At 57.2% G+C, this 18,618-nt stretch overlaps 1 protein-coding gene across 1 annotated transcript in view; it reads right to left on the reverse strand.

Annotated features, from left to right (window-relative positions):
• The window catches only part of LOC306650399 (FERM domain-containing protein 4B), a gene marked incomplete at its 5' end in the record, with an annotated part of 188,852 nt that overhangs the window by 142,974 nt on the left and 27,260 nt on the right, over positions 1-18,618 (reverse strand). Inside the window, 2 exons of the mRNA XM_079122420.1 lie at positions 4,442-4,536; positions 5,910-5,975. Of these exons, the coding sequence (XP_078978546.1) occupies positions 4,442-4,536; positions 5,910-5,975 (161 nt within the window). The remainder of the gene's footprint in view (positions 1-4,441; positions 4,537-5,909; positions 5,976-18,618) is intronic.

The following is an 18,618-nucleotide window of genomic DNA, read 5'->3' on the forward strand; positions in this document are numbered from 1 at the left end:
CAATATTTGAAAAACTTTAAAAAATGTTTTAGTTGTATAAGATCACAATACTTTTGTTTTATTTATTATTTTTATGTGGTGCTGAGGTCGACCCCAGAGCCTTGCCAAGCGCTCTGCCACTGAGCTACGACCACAGCCCCTTGAAAAGCATTTTCACATTTAAAAATTTTCAACTTTGGGTCTGGAGAGATAGCTCAGTCGGTAAAGTGCTTGCCTTGTAAGCACAAGGTCCTGGGTTCGATCAACAGCACCACAAAAAAAAAAAAAAAAAAAAAAATTCAACTTCAAAATGATCTTTCTTTGCAAATGATTTGCAAAGTATATTGTGCCATTAAGAATGCTACTGCTCTAAGGTTAAAAAAAATGTGTAAAATCTCATTTCTCCAAAAACCCAGGAAACGTTAAACTTGGGCATCATTTTCTTCTACTTGTGACTCAATACTCACAAAGGTTCTCATTAAATACTCTTTCTGATCATAAAAAGATATTGACTCCACTGTTCATTTTACAGAAGAGAAAAACACATGTATTTCAGTAGCTAAAATCTTTCAAACCAAAGTTGTGCTTTAAAATTATTATTGATCAAACTGATGACGAACTCACAGGGTCCAGGGCTGCTGAGTAACAGCATTAGAGATAAGCCATAAATCCCCTGAATCCCCTGGGAGACAGGCACAGAGGCGGTCTGGTTGGCCACAATATTTGTGTCCTCTTTTTGAAAATTTCCCCAACACAGAACAGAAAAAACAAAACAGCTTGTGGGACACACATCCTCTAAACCAAACTGAACAGGGATTTCCCAAGAGAGGGAGAAAGAAATCTGAAAGACAGACCCGCTTCTGGCTTCAAAAGCCAGGGAGCTTCTTACATGGCCAGCTGGGATCTATCTACAGTTCCCTAATACTCTCAAACCCTGGTTCTCCTTGTGGCTTTGGGATTGCATTTCAAAATGCATGACAACAGAGACACGTTACAGAAAGCAGCAGCCACGGAAGCCCAGGTTAAGATGGTCCTCACATCTCTCTAGGCAAGGATGACCAGGGGACCCAGATCCCCAGATGTCCACTAGCTCACGGTAGATGCCGTCTTTTCATTCTGCCTATGGATGGGATCTCTGGCTTCTCTAAACCAAGTGCTCCGTCACAGATGGGCCCCAACATAATGAGCTACAAATTCCAGCCATCTTAGGAATAGGGTCAGGGTGGAGGAACCCAGGAACGGCAGCGGGGCCAGTCCACATGGAATGAAAGACAGTGTGGTGTTGCCCTCCAGCAAATCTTCCTAACTCAACACCGGGCTTTTAACCTCAGACGCATTAACAACCAAGCATGGGACTTTTGAATCCTAAGTCACTGTCTGAAACACCCAGGCAAGCTGCGGCTCCAGAGAGGATGGCTGGTCTAGCTGAACAAAGTTCCTGAAATTATGCCTGCAGGATGGGACCCAGCGCCCCGGGAAAGCGGCTGTGCTGTGCGGGGAGCAGTCTGTACCAAGCCCTCCCAGGCTCAGCCGGGCCACCCTCCGCCGCCTGCCAGCCTCCTGCGAAGTGTTCACCATTTGCTGTCCTTGCTTCCCAAGGCCGGAAAGACACAAAATCAGCTTTTCCTGGCTCTGCCCTGCAAGTTGGGATTGCCTGATGGAAAACTGAAATAAAATCGAAAGGAGGAAAAGGGAACCCGCGAAAGGGCCCGCTGAGTGGGAGCAGAGTGAGGCCATCTACTCTGAAACGGCCAGGCGACCCGGAGCCGCACAGCCTGCTTTCCAGTCTGAAGGAAGGTCCAGCAGTGTGAGCCTGGCTAGGGCCCCAGCTGGCGTCCAGCTGAGCTTCCCAGTGGCCAGGACCCTCCTCTCCAGCACAGTGTGAGCCTGAGGAACCAGGCGCTGTGGCCAGAGCCTGATCCACCCTTGGCGGTGTCCTCAGTGCCCCGGGTACCCGGGTGCCCCTGTGGACTCCTCTGTGCTCCCCGCCGCCACGCTGGGCAAGGGCGCCACGCTGGGCAAGGGCGCCCTGCTCCTGACCACTAGGTGCGGCTGCCCCCGGACGGCTCCTGCAGGGGTGGTCTGCCTCCCCTCCCCTCAAGTCAACCTGCACCCGGCTCCGTGGCACGTGGCTGCCTCCCAGCAACTCAGGACTCAGGACTTGAGGGGAGGATGCCCTGGGCAACTGGGCGAGATCCTGTCTCCACGCTAAAAGGACTGGGCATGTAGCTTGGCGGTAGGGTGCCCCTGGGTCCAATCCCTAGCCCGGCGAATAAAAAAGGAAAAAGAAAAAAATAGAGTACACCTGTCGCGTGCGTCCTGGGCGAGGCCCCGACCGTCCTCCCGCAGCCTCCGCGCACTGGCCCTGCCATGGCGGCAAGGGCTGGCCGCCCTCCACGGCCGGCTGAGCCACAGGCGCTGAACGGCTTCTTTGATTTCCACTAGGATCTAACGCGGGCTCCCTATCACAGGGCTCCTCTGGCATGCGCGTACAGAGACGGCGATTAAGTCCCTGGTACACACGAGGAACCCTGGGCCACAAAGCTGAACGGCTGCCCCTCACGCCTCGCGCTCGCCCCTTACTCCCCATGCTCTCGCCACACGGGCTTTGTTCTTTCTCAAAAAGCAAATCCAAACAAATAAACAAAATAAACCACGGAAGACGCTGCCCCAGGACCTTGGCACTGGCTATTCTGGGAATGCCTCTTCGCACTTTTGCAGAGCTGGTTCTTGCTTTCCATCCCCGCTCACCTCCTAGAAGCATCCGGATCCACCCTGCCTGAACCCACCCCCAGCCTCTCCTGCGATGGCCCCTCACATTCTGTTGCTCAGGGCACCTGAAGAAGCTGGAGCGTCATTTATCTACCTGAGTGCTAGTCGGCTAGGCAGCACCATGGCGACCAGAACCCCACCAGGGCAGGGCCTTGTGCTGCTGAGGCTGAATCCTTGGGATCTAGAACAACAGCTGGGTGCTGGGGGCACCGAGAAGTATCTGCTGAACAAATAGAGCCCCCAGTAGTCCTGCTTCCGCTCACCTCCACGTGGCCCCCACCCCATTATGGCTGAAGCCGCACAACCCAGTCATCACGTGTTTGTGGCTCTGTCTTGGCGGCCCTGCTCTTTCACCCCCATCCAGATGCAACCGCGCTCCTGCCTCGGCCTCCTCCACCGCTGCTCCTTCTGAGCGGCCCTTGGTTTTCAGCCCAGGGACGCCTGCACTTCCCACTCCGCCCAGCAGAGGGCAGGCCCCGGAGCAGGTTCTCCTGGGGCTCTGGAGGTTGTGGGCCCAGTGGCTTTTTCGAGACATGCTGAACGCTGAATCTGGAGTACACGTTTCGGGATCTTCCACATCTCTGAGTCAGCCAAGTCCTGAGGCTTCCTCCAGGGGTGGCCCGAGGCTGAGGCCCGCAGCCCACTCCACTGTAAGTCAGAGGAGGCCTTGGGGTGTTCCAAGCCGCTCCTTCAGAACATCTCCCACTGGCCACACTGAGGCACTGACACCAGACTCCCGTGGAGGCTGCAGAAAGAAGGCTGGACGGGGCCACCACGTCCTGGGCCAGGGACGCAGTTTCTTGAATTTTAATGTTTAAGGAACTCTTTGGAAATTCTCTCCATAAAAGGGAAGGAGTCCTCATACTGTCTCAGACACACAAAAGGGAGACTAATTAGGCATCCATAACACACACACACACACACACACACACACACGCAAACGCGCACACGCACACAGAAGGGAACTGGCAATTCCGAGAACACTCACTCAGTTTGGAATTCTCTCCAATTTACTCTTATAGACAGTACCTGCCTCGTTTCAGAAAGGATTTAAATTGTCTACACACACAAACACAATATCCATAACTTAGTACAAAAAGTGGATGAAGGAAAAGAAAGTGAACCTAGGCTGTTGTTACAGTGTATTCCATATTGAACCACGTCTGTCAGTCAGTCTGTCTATCTGGTGCTGGTGTTGAACCCAGGAGTGCTTTGCCACTGAGCTACACTCCCAGCCCCTTTAATTTCATTTTGAGACGAGGTCTTGGTAAGTTGCTGAGGCTGGTTGTGAACCTGCGATCCTGCCTCAGCCTCCCGAGCAGCGGGGATCACAGGCATGCACCACCACGCCCAGCTTACATCCACAAAACCAGAAAATTAACTCGGTTTCACGATGCAAGTGAAGAACAACCTAGTGCCTCTGTCCCTGTGGCAGGGACTCAGTGAGCACTACTGCACTCGGAGACAGGAGGAGACAGGTCATTACGATTCACCGACACTTGACTACCTTTCCTAAATCCCTTAGAACGATGCTTCGAATGCTTGAAACGGCCACAGTTCCTGGTCCGGGAAGAAATTCCGTGTGAGGAATCCTTCAACCAAGCTTGCAATATCCCCTCTGGACTTCATCATGATTGACGGCAGGCAGGCAGCCCAGGCAAAGTTAGGGAAGAAGCACCGGAGCACTTACGTGTCGTCTGTGAACGTGATTCCAAAGTACTCCTTTTCTTTCAGGTTGAAATGGGAAGCCACCAGGTCCAGCAGTTCTCTTGACAGAAGTTTGGGCTGTCGAGATAAAAATCTGATCAGAATCTATTTCGTAGCCTCTCTCTCTCTCTCTCTCTCTCGTTGCCACCACCCGCTTCAGCCCTGAATAGTCCAAAGCAGCTTTGGCCTCTTGGTTTTTAAACACTTGCTAATTGTCTGAATCTACGGTAAGCCCTGGAAGGAGAGGAGGTGGGAAGAGGAACCCCACGAGATGTTCACACTCCCGTGTTTGCAGAGGAGCACTGTACGTCCCCCTTAAGGTGACAGCGCGGTTGCTCACATGACCCCACCCTCCTTCCAGCGCCTGAGCTGCCCGTTCCTAAGCGTGGAGTCGCTGCTCCATCCTATGGAGTAGCATCATCACGACGTACGGAGACCCGGCCAGAAGCAGCATCTAGTCCACGGCTCTGGGGAGGCTCCAGGTCTGCTGGAAAGCAGCAAGGTGTGGAATCCACCAGAGGGTCCCAGTGACGGGTATGGACTCGCTGGACTGGGACGGGAAAGGCGCGCGGTGGGATGGCACTTGACAGAGTGTGAGCGGGACAATCTGGGGACACTAGCCTGGTCTGAAGGTTGGATGCTTGCTACAGGAGAAGGAAGGCAAAGGAGGGAAAGGAGTGGAAAGAAATGGAATGGAAGGGAAGGAAAGGGACCAGAGGGAATGGAATGGGTGGAAAATAAAGGAAGGGAAAAAGGCAGCAGCGTAATGGAGGCCAGGGAAGGAAGAGGCGGAGGCTGGACTGGGTGTCCTGGTGACGCTGCTGTGACGCAGGGCTCCAGTCAGGAAGCCTGAGCGCAGTGGCTGGGAAAGGCCCAGAAGGAGCAGAGGGCTCGGGTGCACGGGGAGCGTGTGCTGAGCGGTGGGGGTGGCCTGTCTGCAGGGGGGTCCTTCCCAGGCTGAGGGAGGAACTCTGGTTCCAGGGTTTCAACCCTGTCACTCCCGAGTGCTGCGTATTAATGAGCGTCCGCGCACCCGCAGCCTAGCCTGGTGTCTGCTGCAACCCCACGAGCGAGCCCGGGTGGATTAAATCTGCCGCTCAGCTGAGCGGTTACGTGGTGCGAAGCCAAGTGGCAGGAAAGCGGCTGATGCCGCCTCTCCTGGGCACAGCCCTTGCAGGGCAGCGTTACGGCCCGTTCACCAGGGGGAGCTTCGGAGAAGCAGAGACACGCGCGGGCACCCAGCCACCGAGTGCCCGAGCCCAGGTGGGAACCCAGCCGTCCCCGCGTCTTGGTCCCCGGCTGCTGGGGCTCTCACAGGCCACACTCCGATTCTAGTGCTGCTGTCCCCTCAGTCAGTGCTCAGCCCTGGGCCTTGCAGCACAGGTAAGCCAGCCCCCCGGACGCAGACCTCCAGGCTCAGGAGGAGGCTGCCTGTCAGGGGAGGCGCCTACCTGAACCAGCAGCTCCAGCCTTCTGCCGTCCAGGAGGTGCACCTGGCAATGCCTGCCCTCTGTCATCTGCGGGGACAAGACAGAAGGTGTGGTGTTAGACGGCCCGGCCAGCAAACCCTCCAGCCAGCGTGCCACTTCCCGCACAGGGGATGTGCTCAGCCTGAGACGGCCTGCGTGTGGTCCCTCGACGGGCTCGGCCAGAAACACCAGCATGAACTTGGATTTGAAAAGAAGAGAATGAAAAGCAAAGGCCGCTCAGTCTGTAGAAACTGCAGTGCCTCTCGCGTTCGCTGAGCCCAGGCCACGCCCTCAGGGTCCCCCCCGGGAGCGGCCCCAGCCCTTCCCAGGAGAAGGCGCCAGAGTCCTCGAATGGGTGTTTCATTTTGCAGACAGAGCCTGCCTATGATTGGAAGGCATTGTCAAGAAATACGGCGCGTGCATAAGTAGAAGAAAAACACGTGAAACTCAAGCTAAATGGAAAGTCTTCATTTTTAAAATTTTGCCCCTTTGGCTGGGCACAGTGACACACACCTGTAATCCCAGCAACTCAGGAGGCTGAGGCGGGAGGATCAGAGGTTCAAAGCCAGCCTCAGCAACTTTGCAAGACCCTAAGAAACTTAGTGAGACCCTGTCTCAAAAACCAGGCTGGGGATGTGGCTCAGAGGTTAAGCACCCCTGGGTTTAATCCCTGGTACCAAAAGAAAAAAAAAAGGATTTTGCCCCCCTTTAGTATATCGCCACCTGTAGTGAGGATACATAGTCAAAAGCAGCTTGACACATACATTTCCAATGATGCACAGTCCTTGTCTTTTGAAATTGCAGTTCTGGAAAATGTTTCAATGACACGTAGGATGCGAGCTGCCTCATGACTAGCCCTTGCTCTGAACCACCTCGTCTTCAGAAATCACCACCCGTGGGGGAGGAGAGTCCTCACGGGCTGCTCTTATGTGTATTTTCCGACGTCCATGTTCACAGACTTAAAGGAAGGCTTTCCTGTTCAGTGCTGCACCCTCATAGTATTGAACTGGACTCGCGGCTCTGCAGATGGAGGGCTCCAGACTTCCAAAAAGCGCAGCCATCCGAAAGGCAATATACACGAATCACCGGAAGTACCGAGGGGCCACCAGCGACTAAACCCAAGCTTGACCGCGGTGGACAGGGCCGACCCCTACTGCTGCCAGACGGCAGCTACGGACCTGGCTAGCCAGCGCCCGGGCGGGCAGACCACCTGTTACACATGCAACCGTAGCGCTGCTCTGGGCCCTGCTGGGAGGACTCAGGGGTGCATCCAAACTAGCCATTTAAGGGCAGAAGGGAAGGGCCATGATTAAGATGTCCACAACAGAACCAATTAAGGCTGAAGACCACATTCTGAAAGTGAACTGCCAGACTTCCTATTTCTTACAACATGTATTGTGTGTCTGTTTACATGTGTGCACATACAACACACGTATGTATACAGATCCATGCACACACACACACACAACATGCACACACACCTACACACATGTGCACACACACACACACACCCCTCTTTTTCCGTGCAGGTGGGGCTCTGCGACCTTCACCGCTGACCTTACATTTTTAGGTCCGCGTTTCTTGGTGTCTCCGTGCGCCTATGGGGGCTGTGTTCTTCCTGAAGCTTCTGAATTCCCAACCCTCATGAGCACCCTCAGCCACACAGGGAGTCTCCTGAGAGGCCCTGGGCGGCTCCAGGTGTCTGGGCCCTGGCGCCACGTCAGCATCGCTCTGCCCACGTGGCTCTTGTCCAGGGTGGGGAGGTGCCCAGACACACCCATTCCTGCACCCCTCTCTACCCCTCTCTACCCCGTGAAGCTAACCTGCACTGGCATTCCTTGCTTCTTGCCAGCAGGAGCACCTTCCAGATCCTGTGAAGTGAAGCTCTCCAAGGATGGACTGCAGATGACCGCCTGGTCATCACCACGGGCTGCCCACGACCCCAGCCCACCAGGTGGGGCCACACCAGGGGGAGCGGAAAGCCACAGAGGGCTGCTGACACACTGGCCCTCTCCTCTGCAGGAGCTGGTTGTCCGGGGGAGGCCGGGGCCCAGCTGAGCCACTGGCAGTAAGAAAGCCGCCCCTCCTCACTTAGGTGGGCTGTGGAGAATGGGCTGCACACGATTGTGCTTCAGAGCAAAGCTGACAACTGAACTTAACTGATGCTGTTAGAATCAGGAGGCGCCACTGATAAAAGTTCCAGGGACAGCTGCTTCCACAGATGCAGGAGCTGCAAGCCCTGGGCCTGATTTTGGGGCAGGCACAGCGGCTGCCTCTCGGGGTGGGTTTTTGTGATCTCTGGTTACCCAGTGTGCCACCTGCCAGGATCCACGGAGTCCTGCATCTGAGCGGGAAGTTCACATGGCACCAGGGAAGAGAGATGGGGGGACAGCAGAGGCCTTGCTGGGCAGCCAAGAACTGGATCCGACACGCATTCTGAATAGATGCCCAGCCTCGGCTGCAGCTCTTAAGGGCGCATGCTCCCCAGGCACTGGGAAGCCAGGCCCGAGAGAGATGGGACTTGCCCGGGAGTTCCCAGCCGGGCAGGACTGGCTCAGCACCAAAGCTTTCGAGCGCTAGTGCTATGGAGGAGTGCCTCGGCCTCTCCTTGCCTTATGAGGAGAAACGTCCCAGCAGCCTTCAGTCTGGTCCTGCAGGAGTGCACTACCCCATGTCTGGGGGCCACAGTATCACAGCCCCTATTTGTTTGAGAACTGAAACAGCTAGACTCTTTTTGTGATCTATACATGTCACCTTTAATAAGCAGCTTTTTCATGGGAAGAACGCTGTTGACGCATTTTAAAGAGGGTGAGTGGCAGGTCAAGTCAGCACGTCAGTTAACGAGCTCGGGCAGAAGAGCCTGCTAGAATGTAAGTATCGGGAGTAGAGAAAGAAGGGACCACCGGTCCCGTGGGCCTGCCCTGTGCCTGTGACCCCACACAGGGCGCTGTCACCCAAGCCCTGTGCTCTGTGCTTTATGAACCTGACCACCCTCCCCGAGGGTGCCTCTGTCACCACACCTGTGTTACAGGTGGGACCGAAGTTAGGTTACAAATGGCAAAGGCGCCGCTGGGGAGCAGAGCCCAGCTACCTGTGCCACACGGCAGCCTGCCCCCGGCCTGCTACCCAAGGGCTGCCCGTGGTCAGGGAGGGAAGACCGTCTTCCGAGGCAGCCTGAAGCTCCCTCTGCTTCCAGAAAAAATAACTGCAGTGGAAGTAGGCTTGTGTTATTTGTGAATAGAAAAATCAATCACAGAGGGCATCTATTAACAGGGAGCCGAGGAAAGCCACTAGCTGGAGAGCTCCGTCCCCGGGCTGCGCTGTCGGTCACCTGCGCAGGTCACGCACCTCACAAACACCATCTCATCCAAACGAGCTTTTTTGCAACAGGTCAGTTTTCTAAAATTTCAGAAAAACAATGCAACAAAAAAAGGAAAGAAGAAGAAACAAGAAGCCGCAGACGAGGACATTTCTACTTGTTCTAAACATGACTCTCGCCAAGCCCGCCTTCCGATTTCAACCACAGGACTGAAGGTGACGCACCTGGTTCTTCCCTGAACCAGAGCCACCCCGCTTTCTCTGGAGGCACTGGGGATTGAACCCAGGGCCTTGAACACGCCGGGAAAGCACTCATGCTATACTCCAGCCCTTTCTACTTTTTGCTAAGTTGCCAAGGCTGGCCTTTAAACTTGTGGCCCTTCCTCCTCAGCCTCCTGTGTCCCTGGGATTATAGGCACCTGGCTTAGAATCACTTCTGAACCCCACAGAGACCCGGGAACAGTTTCTGAGTGGACTCTTATGTCAGAGCGTCAAGCCTCAACGACATGCTCTGTCTGTCTGTTCTGTCTGTCTCTCTCACACGCACCCCAGGAAAGCCTCTCCACCTGCACGCCACGCTCCTTCCCCACCCCTTCTCATCCAGCCCCAGGAGCCCAGAGTTCCACTGGCCTGGCACACCTGGGCTGGACCTCCACCTGGGCCTGTGGGCTGCCTGTTGCTCCCCAGCTGGTAGAAGTGGGTCCTCAGAGGGGAAGTGCTGTTGGGTGGTGGAAAGACCATCCCTCTGGTCACAGTCACATGCGGAAGGTCCAGGGGAAGAGAGAGCACCCGGGCCTGGACCTCTGGTCCACAGCCCTGGGGCTGGGGGCTGCTCAGCCCAGAGAGCACTGGCCCTGCAGGTGCTGGCCGTCCCCAGCACCGGGGGGACAAAGAAGCAGCAGTGGCACAGAACCCCCGGGCAGCAGCCATGCTGGGGTCCAAGTCTCTGTGAGCACGCACCCACCCCACAGATCCAATCCCACCACCTGGCTTGAGACCAGGGAGCAGAGAGGGTCGTATGAAACCAAAAGGGGAATTCAAGACCGGGCGGAAGAGGGGCAGGCGGGCCACGGACGACGGCCGGTCAGAGGAGAGGCACCAGGAAGTAACACGGAAAAGGTCCCAAATCCCAGACTGGCCTGGCTTTGGCCGTTCTGTGGAAAACAGAACGGCCAAAGCCTGGTGAGGAGTGACAAGCGTCCCCAAGGGCTCCCTGGTGACCTCTGAAGGCTTAGCAGAGGGACGGTCTCCTCACGACTGCTCTCTCCATGTCCCCAGGTGAGCTGCCCCTCTCCACCAGGGTGTCCCTGGTCCCTCATATGGGGACCTGCCCCTGTCCACCAGGACGTCCCTGTCCTCATATGGGGACCTGCCCTGTCCAGCAGGACGTCCCTGTCCTCATATGGGGACCTGCCCTCTCCACAGGACATCCCTATCCTCATATGGGGACCTGCCCTGTCCAGCAGGATGGTCCCTGTCCTCATATGGGGTCCTGCCCCTCTCCATAGGACGTCCCTGTCCTCACCTGGGGACCTGCCCCTCTCCGGCAGGGCACACTGCCTCCCCTGACAGCTTGTATTCCTGACCTGCTCAGCTGTCCTGCCTTCCACTGTGACACACACGTGAAGTTGGGGACCTTGCCTGCTCTGTTCTCCGCAGGATCCGCGAGCCTCGAGGAAGGAAGGTGCACTACTACCTCAGGGAAGCTGTGCCCACTGTTGGGAGTGAAGACATTCACCCCAACACAGCCTCAGAAATGCCTAACCTGGCCGAGCGTGGCCAGGAGGCCGTCCCAGACACTCCCCTGCCTTGGCCCAGAAAACTGGACGCGTTCCTGCAAGCTTTCTGCCCGAGAACAAGGTGAGCCATGAGTCCTCATCAGACTAGATGTCCTGCCGGGCCTGGGGACCGAGAGGGGCCTGTTGAGTGGACCGGGTGTTCTGTTTCTCCGGGATGACGTCAGCCCTGGCTGCACAGGCCCCTTTTGTGCCAGCTCTGGGTGGTGACACCGTTCAGAGGATGGCCTGGGCTGACACCGGGTCTCCAACAGTCACGTGACTCCCCGTCCGGCTCCGAGCAGGCTGCTGCCCCCAGCAGCCCACGGGCACAGGCTTCCCATCCGTGGGAGATGCCTCGTCCATGGTGCCGCCTCCTCCTGGCTGCCAGCAGCCCTGCCAGGAGGAAGCCGGGGAATGAGACCTTACAGACGGAGGCTGAGGCCCAGAGGCCCCCGCTGTCTCAGGTCCTGCTGCGGCAAAGGGGGTACGATCTCTGGCTGGACAGTGGAACGGAGGAGGACTCTCCTGCTCCTGAGGAGAGGAGAAGAAAAGGAGAGCCAGCCAGAGGGGAGGAGAGGAAAGGGCGGGAGGTGGAGGAGAGAGAGACCAAAGACGGAACTGGGTCCGAGTCACACTCCTCAACAAAAGCGGCAGCAAGGTGAGCGGCCAGCGCTGGCCCGGACCAGCCCAGGGCCTCGATTCTGTTCACATGGGCCAATGAGTCGAGTCTTCACAACCACCCCCAGGGGCTCCCGTTTCCAGCTGCGTTAAGGGGACACAGCAGTCCAGGCTCAGTGAAGGCGAATGGCCGCCCCCCGCCACCCCACCAGGTCACAGAGCGAGGAAGAGGTGGGCAGGAGGAGACCAGGGCAACTCCGAGTCCAGGACCCCGACTCCCAAACACCTGCATCATGGCCTCTGCTACCAAGTGTTGCCCATCTGACGCCCGCTACCCGCGAGATCCCAGGCAGCGTGGCATCTACCGTGGCATCAAGATGGCAGAGGACCAGGCTGTTCTGCAGAGCTTGCCCACATCCACCAGGCCACACCTGGCTGGCTCAGGCCCTCTGGAAGCAAGACCAGAAGAGGACTGAGGTTTCTGTGGTCACCTGGCCCAGGCTGTATCCCCACCCTGCAGAAATACGGGCAGCACCTGCGTCCAGTGATGTTCACTGAGCAGTGGGGCAGAACGAGTTCTCCACCTGCCCAGCTGGTGCCGATCCTGCCACACTCGTGAGGACACCTGGGGGCAGGATGGCATGGTCGGGCATGGGGCCCCCTGGACCTGACCACGTCCATCGGCGCTGAGGACGTAGCTAGGCCACTATGGAGTGCATTCAGCCTGGACGGCTCCGGGTCACATGCCCGCCCATCCACTTGACAACATCTGCCGGGCACTTTCTCAGTGAAGCACTGTTCTTGGAAGGAACGGCCCCGCAGATGACGCTGACGTGGCCTCTGTCCTGGGGCTCAGATGCTTGTGGCTGGGCAGTCGTGGCTGTGAAGTGCGGCAGCTCCCCACCCTCTCCCTGGACGGCCGCACCCGCCTCTGGCCCCTGACACCAAACCCATCTCCACACTTTGCCACGTTCCCTGGGAACAGCTGCCCTGGAGGTGAGGGGAAGGGACACTGTGGAGCACTCAACAGGGTCTCCAGGTGACATGGCTCTGAAGCAGAAAACCCGCCGAGGAGGGGGAGTTCTGGCCACGGGCTGGGGCTGAGCTATAGGGCACCTGCTGCTGAGAGCGGCCGGGCCCAGCCCCGCCTGCCCAAAACAAGGAATTCGCTTCCTACCCAGAGGCACAGGAAATGAGCACGGGACACCCGGAAGGGACCCTGGCCCCTGCCCTTCACAAGTGGCTCTCCAGAGCCCAGAGAGCTAACCCTGTTTCCCAGCCATTCAAATTCAACGGCAAGCTCCTTCCTGTGTGGCAGCAAATGAAGAAGGCTGGCCAGGCCACTTCTGTAGGCCAGTGTCCACCTGGCAAGCATCCCATCCAACTTCAGGCAGAGGGGACGGTCCCTGGGGCAGGTGTGTCATGACCGTCGCCTATCAGATTACAGCCTCGTCTCGTAAGGCTGTGAATGACAGGTTTTCACAGGAAGAAAGTCACAAAGCAACTTATGAAGTCTGGGGCCAAAGGCCGCCCGGAGCCACCAACCTGGTGTCAGAGACGCGTCCAGGATTCAGAGCGATGAGGCCCCCTTGGTGTCCCTGCCCTGCCATTTGTCTGAGTGTGTGGCCTGAACGTCATGGTATCTCTCTGGACCTCCGCTTCTGCTCCCGTGAAATGGGCACTCTTTGGTCAGCCAAAAATGGTTAAGTTGGTTAAAAGTTACTTTTCCCATGAAAAGCTTGTTCTGGATTATTAGATGTTCAAGTTGAAAATCAACCCACCAGAGATCAAAGAGTGGTCCCCCCATGGCCAGGATTCACGTCACTGACTCCCCCGTGAGGACCAACACACGGACCCCAAGTCACCACAGAGCGCTGCCCCTGGGCACCGAGCTGAGAGTGGAGAGGGCAGACGCTCGCTTCCAGGCCGACTGTGATCTGATTTGGTCATTTTTTTTCTAAATTGGAGCCTTTTAGCCACACAGAGTGGTCGGGTTCATCTTGACAAACTCGTGCATTCGTGGAACTGGGTTTCAGTTCCCGCCTGCTTTCCCTTCCCTCCTTCCTCCCCTCCTTCTCCTTTCTCTACTTATTATGGGTTAGATGTGCGGTGTCCCCTCAGAGCCCAAGTACGAGACTCTGCAGGAAGCTTACAGGTGAAATGATGCGGTTATGAGAACCTTAACCCCGTCCGTGACTTGATCCCCTGACGGGGACCGACTGGGTGGTAACTGCAGGCAGGCGGGGTGGCTGGAGGAGGCGGGTCACTGGGCGCTGCCTTAGGGGCGTATATTTTATCCCTGGAGAGTGGGAGTCACCAGAAGGTGACGTGTCCTGAGCTGCTTTCCTCCTCCACACCCCTCCGCCATGATGCTCGGCCTCTCCTTGGATCTAGAGTCATGGAGTCGGCCACGTATGGACTGAGGTGTCTGAAACTCTGAGCCCCCAGATAAACTTTTCCTCCTTCAATTGTTCTTATCAGTTCTTCTGGGCATAGCAGTGAAAAAACAGACGAAAACACCTGATTTTCCTTTTGCTCATCTATAATTCCTTCATTCATTATTTTGGGGTACTAGGGACTGAACCCAGGGATACTTAACTGCTGAACCACATCTCCAGCCCTTTTTATTTTGAGACAGTCTTGCTAAGTTTCTTAGGTAGGGCCTTGTTAAGTTGTTGAGGCTGGCCTCGAACTTTCAATCCTTCTGCCTCAGTCTCCGGAAACTTTGGGACCACAGGCATGGGCTGTCACCTCTCCTGGCTTCATCTATTTATTTCTGATGCGTTCTTCCTGCTTATACAAAAAGGTGACACTCCCTGTGGCATATTCACATAGCATGATTTTTAAAACTTCATTCTGCAATTCCTCCCCTTTCCTCGCCCTCCTCCCTCCCTCTCCCTCTTCTCCACTGATCTTCCCTGTATCCCTATGATGGCTGATCCTCCCCCTTTATTTAATTCTAGCTTCCACATTGGAGAGAGATTTTCTCAGTCTGGCTTAGTTCACTTAGCACGATGTTCTCCATTTCCATCTATTTACCAGCAAACGCCACAATTTCCTCCTTCTTTATAATGGAGTAAAACTCCTCCTGTCTATACACACTGCAGTTTCTTGCTCCATTCATCTACTGACGGGCATCAGGGTTGGTTCCATAATTTAGCTATTGTGGACTGTGCTGCTATAAACATGGAGGTGGCTGTATCACTATAGTCTGTTCATTTCAGTTTTTGGATAAACACCGAGGAGTGGGATAGCTGGGGCATACGGTGGTTCCATGCCTAGTTCTTGAGGGGTCTCCACACTGCTCTCCAGGGTGGTCACACTAGTCTGCAGTCCCACCAAGGACGTATCAATGCACCTTTCCCCCCACATCCTCACCAGCCTCTCTTGCTGTCCATAATCTTGATTATTACCATTCTGACTGGAATAAGACGAAGTCTTGATTTGCATTTTCCTGATCGCTAGAGATGCTGAACATTTTTTCATGCACTTGTTGGCCATTTGCACTTCTTATTTTGAGATGTGTCCATTTAGTTCTTTTGCCCATTTGTTGACTGGGTGATGTTTTGGGGTGTTAATAAACTCTCCGAGTTCTTTATATAGTTGGATGCTAATCCCCTGTCAGAGAAGCGGCTGGCCAAGATGTGCTCTCGTTCTGCAGCCTCTCTCTTCACGCTCTCGATCATTCCTTTGCACGCAGAAGATTTTCAGTTGGATGGCATCCCGCTTACTGATTCTTGGTTTTACTTTTTGTGCTTTTTGGGGTCTTGGTAAGGAAGTCAGGGCCTGCCCCATATGACGGAGTGTCGACCCTGGCTTTTCTTTCCAGCAGTTTCAAGGTTTCTGGCCCAAGTCCTAGGTCCTGGGTCCATGGGCCTGCCTGTCTCTGCCTCTTGCCAACAGGAGATGGAGGTCAGGAACTGTTTGGGCTTCCTGTCCTGTGTTTCCCATACTGTTGTTTGAGGCGTTCTCACGCAGCCCTGTGACAAGGACAGCTCTTGGGTTCCCTTCACAGTGAAGAGGCTGAGACTCCTGAGGTTGGGAACAGCTCACCTGAGGTCACAGGTAAGAAGGGCTGAGCCCAGCTGGACAGGGGCTCCCAGACGACACGGTGGTTCCCTATGAACAGCAGCACTGTCCACCCCCGCGGCGACCGGGCCAGAGACCGCAGTGCTCACTTTCACAAAGCCACGCCGGACATTTCTTGCGCTTCTCCGGAAGGCAGTATCCTCCTTACCAAACCCGGTTGTTAGGCTGTATTTTTAGACACTATGGTACAGTATCAGTGAGCCGAAGGGAAGGCGCCACAGAACGTGCACAGGAAACGTGGCAAACACGCAACCCCGAGCCCCGGGCCGTGGCTGGGGCTTCCGTTTTCCCACGCAGTCTGGGTGAAGCGGAATGAGGCTCTGGAACGGAAAGCTCTGGAAAGTGGAGACTCTTGCTCTGGAGTGGAGGCAAGCGGCAGGCGGCCTGCGGTGTGGAAACCTCACCCTGCCAACCGTCGGCTGCCTCTGAATGGCAGCCCGTGGAAGGAGGGCTGCCTGCCGCGCTCTTCAGACACCATGGGGACACGTGCGGCTGGGGAGAAGCTCTGGCAACTGCAGTGCTGTCACTGGGAGGCGTCCGGGCACCACGTCCTTGGAGACCCTGGACGAGAGCCCCAGAGCCCCCGGCACCCACGCCGCCCGCGAGCCCGCGCTTAGCAAAACCCACTAGAAAACCAGACGTCGGCTTTACGCCAGTTTCGCACGATCGTCGCCAGGGCTCCGCGTTGCTGTTCTCCATCAGCCTGAGCAGCTCTGAGGAGGCTTCTCGGAGCCTCAGCTCTTCAGGACGCCCGCGGAAGTCCTCGGGGAAGAGATGATGGAGGAAAACGGGCTGCACGGGGTCCAGAGTCCTGGCTGCCCCACAGCTGGAGAGGGATTGAGAGAAGCATCGCCAGAGCGTGAGCGCAGAAAAGGCAGACCCTTTCTTTTCCTTTTTGATTCGCGGGGACAGACCAGAGCCTGCAGCGGCCAGCCTGGTGCTCTGCAGCATGAGCGGCACCCGGGCCAGGGGACGCTCACTCCTGCTGACCAGGACGGGTGCCACTGGGGGCCTCTGACGCGTAGTCACCAGCTCCCGGGGTACCTAGGCAGCCCCTGCCTGTAGGAGGCATTCAGACTCAACGTGGGACTCGAAGAGGAAAACGATGACATGAAGCCAAACCCCGCGAGCCACAGGCCAGGGCGGACAGCGGAGGAAGCCGGAGCCGGAAGAAAAGAGTTCCCGGCCGCAGCAGGCCACACGCGGGGCAACGCGGCCTCGGAGGGAGAGTGGGGCTGCGGCCTGCGCTCGGTGCTGACCAGGGCCAGCACCCGACTCCCACCTGGCCGTCAGGCACCACCGACCTGAGGAACCAAGCTCCCCACGAAACACTCAAAGGCGGCGGCCGAGCCGAGCCACTGCGATCCATGCCTCGCTGAGCCGTCCTTTTCCTCTGGGGGCTCCTGTGTCCACTGAGCCCAGTGGCAGCCACCCAACCTGACCGTGTGAGCGCTGGCACCACAACACTGCCCGTGCTGCCGGCCAGCAGCCCTGTGCTGCGGAGCCGGGTGCTGCAGGAGGCGCGGGTCCCAGGCCAGCGTGGCACAGAACCCTCCAGTGGGACCAGGAGGACAGGAGGAAGGATGAGCGGCCTCCCTCAGACGGCTGGGTCCAAGGCCGGCTCACTGGCCTTTGAGGGGCTATGTCTTTAGGACGGGCACAGCGAGACCCCTGCGAGGCGGCTGTGCTGTGGCTGCAGGGCCAGTGTGAACACGCACCCGGGGATGCCCTGGCGCACATGGGCTCCGCTGCCCTGGGGCTGCGGCCCACGCCCACTGCTGTCGCCCCGCTGCCCGGAGGGGACATGGCCTCGTGTGGAGCCCGGTGCCTCTCACTGTCTGCAGCTGCCCAGCCTCTCCGAGGGTGCCCCGCTCCTCGAGGGTGCTGGCCAAACACCCGTGCCACCAGCGCAGGAGTCCCTTCAAGTCCAACTGGCTTGCTTCTGGGTGCTCTGTCCCCGCCCACCGGCCACACCCCGGCCACAGCCTGGCCTCTGCGGGCTGTCGGTAAAACAGACAGGTGGACAGAGGAGGCTGAGTCTGTTCCAGGGGCACAATGCGTGGGTTCTCTCCTCCGCCTCCGACCTCTTCCCAGCTCTGCTGCCGCCACCCTCTGGAACCTCCCGCTAACGGGGCCACCTGACCGTCCACCCAGAGGCAGACGCCACCCTCTGGAACCTCCCGCTAATGGGGACACCTGACCGTCCACCCCGAGGCAGACGCCACCCTCTGGAACCTCCTGCTAACGGGGCCACCTGACCGTCCTCCTGCTAACGGGGCCACCTGACCATCCACCCGGAGGCAGACGTTTTCAGCATCCCCTACGCAGCGGAGCTCGCCGGCACGTGCTCGGCTCCGCAGGCGGTTCTCTCTGCCGCTCTCAGTTCCCTCCGCTGGTGAGGAAGGACTTGAGGAGGACTCCTGCCCACACGTGGGGCAGTCTCCAGGGAGCCATGAGGTCCCCGGCCTGCCTGGGCTCTTCTCACCGGCTTCTGCCGCTGAGTTTCTGAAGGGGAAGGGGGCCGGCCACTTGAAAGCACAGTGCAGTGGCAGGACCTGGGCTCCCTGGGCGGCCGCTGAACTCTGAATTGCTATCCACCGTGGGCAGGGGACGGTGCAGGCTGGACTTGCTGGGCAGCAGTGGGCACAGCCCCGTGGGAGTCTCACTGTGTGGCGTGGACCCCAGACCTTCTCCGAGCAGCTGGTGACTCCAGAAGGTCAGCGCCCTCTGAGCGGCGGGCACCGGGCTCCTCTTTGCTGAGCGTTCTGAGCACCCCTCTGTGGCAGCTGCTGCCGTTTCCTAAAGCCTGAGCCACGATCTAAGGAGCGCGAAGGTCAAGGGCAGGGACGGGCGTCCGCCCAGGCGTCTGCAGCACCTGCGAGACCTCG

The sequence above is a fragment of the Sciurus vulgaris genome, assembly GCF_902686455.1.
Source record: "Sciurus vulgaris genome assembly, chromosome: 19".
NCBI classification, from domain to species: domain Eukaryota; kingdom Metazoa; phylum Chordata; class Mammalia; order Rodentia; family Sciuridae; genus Sciurus; species Sciurus vulgaris.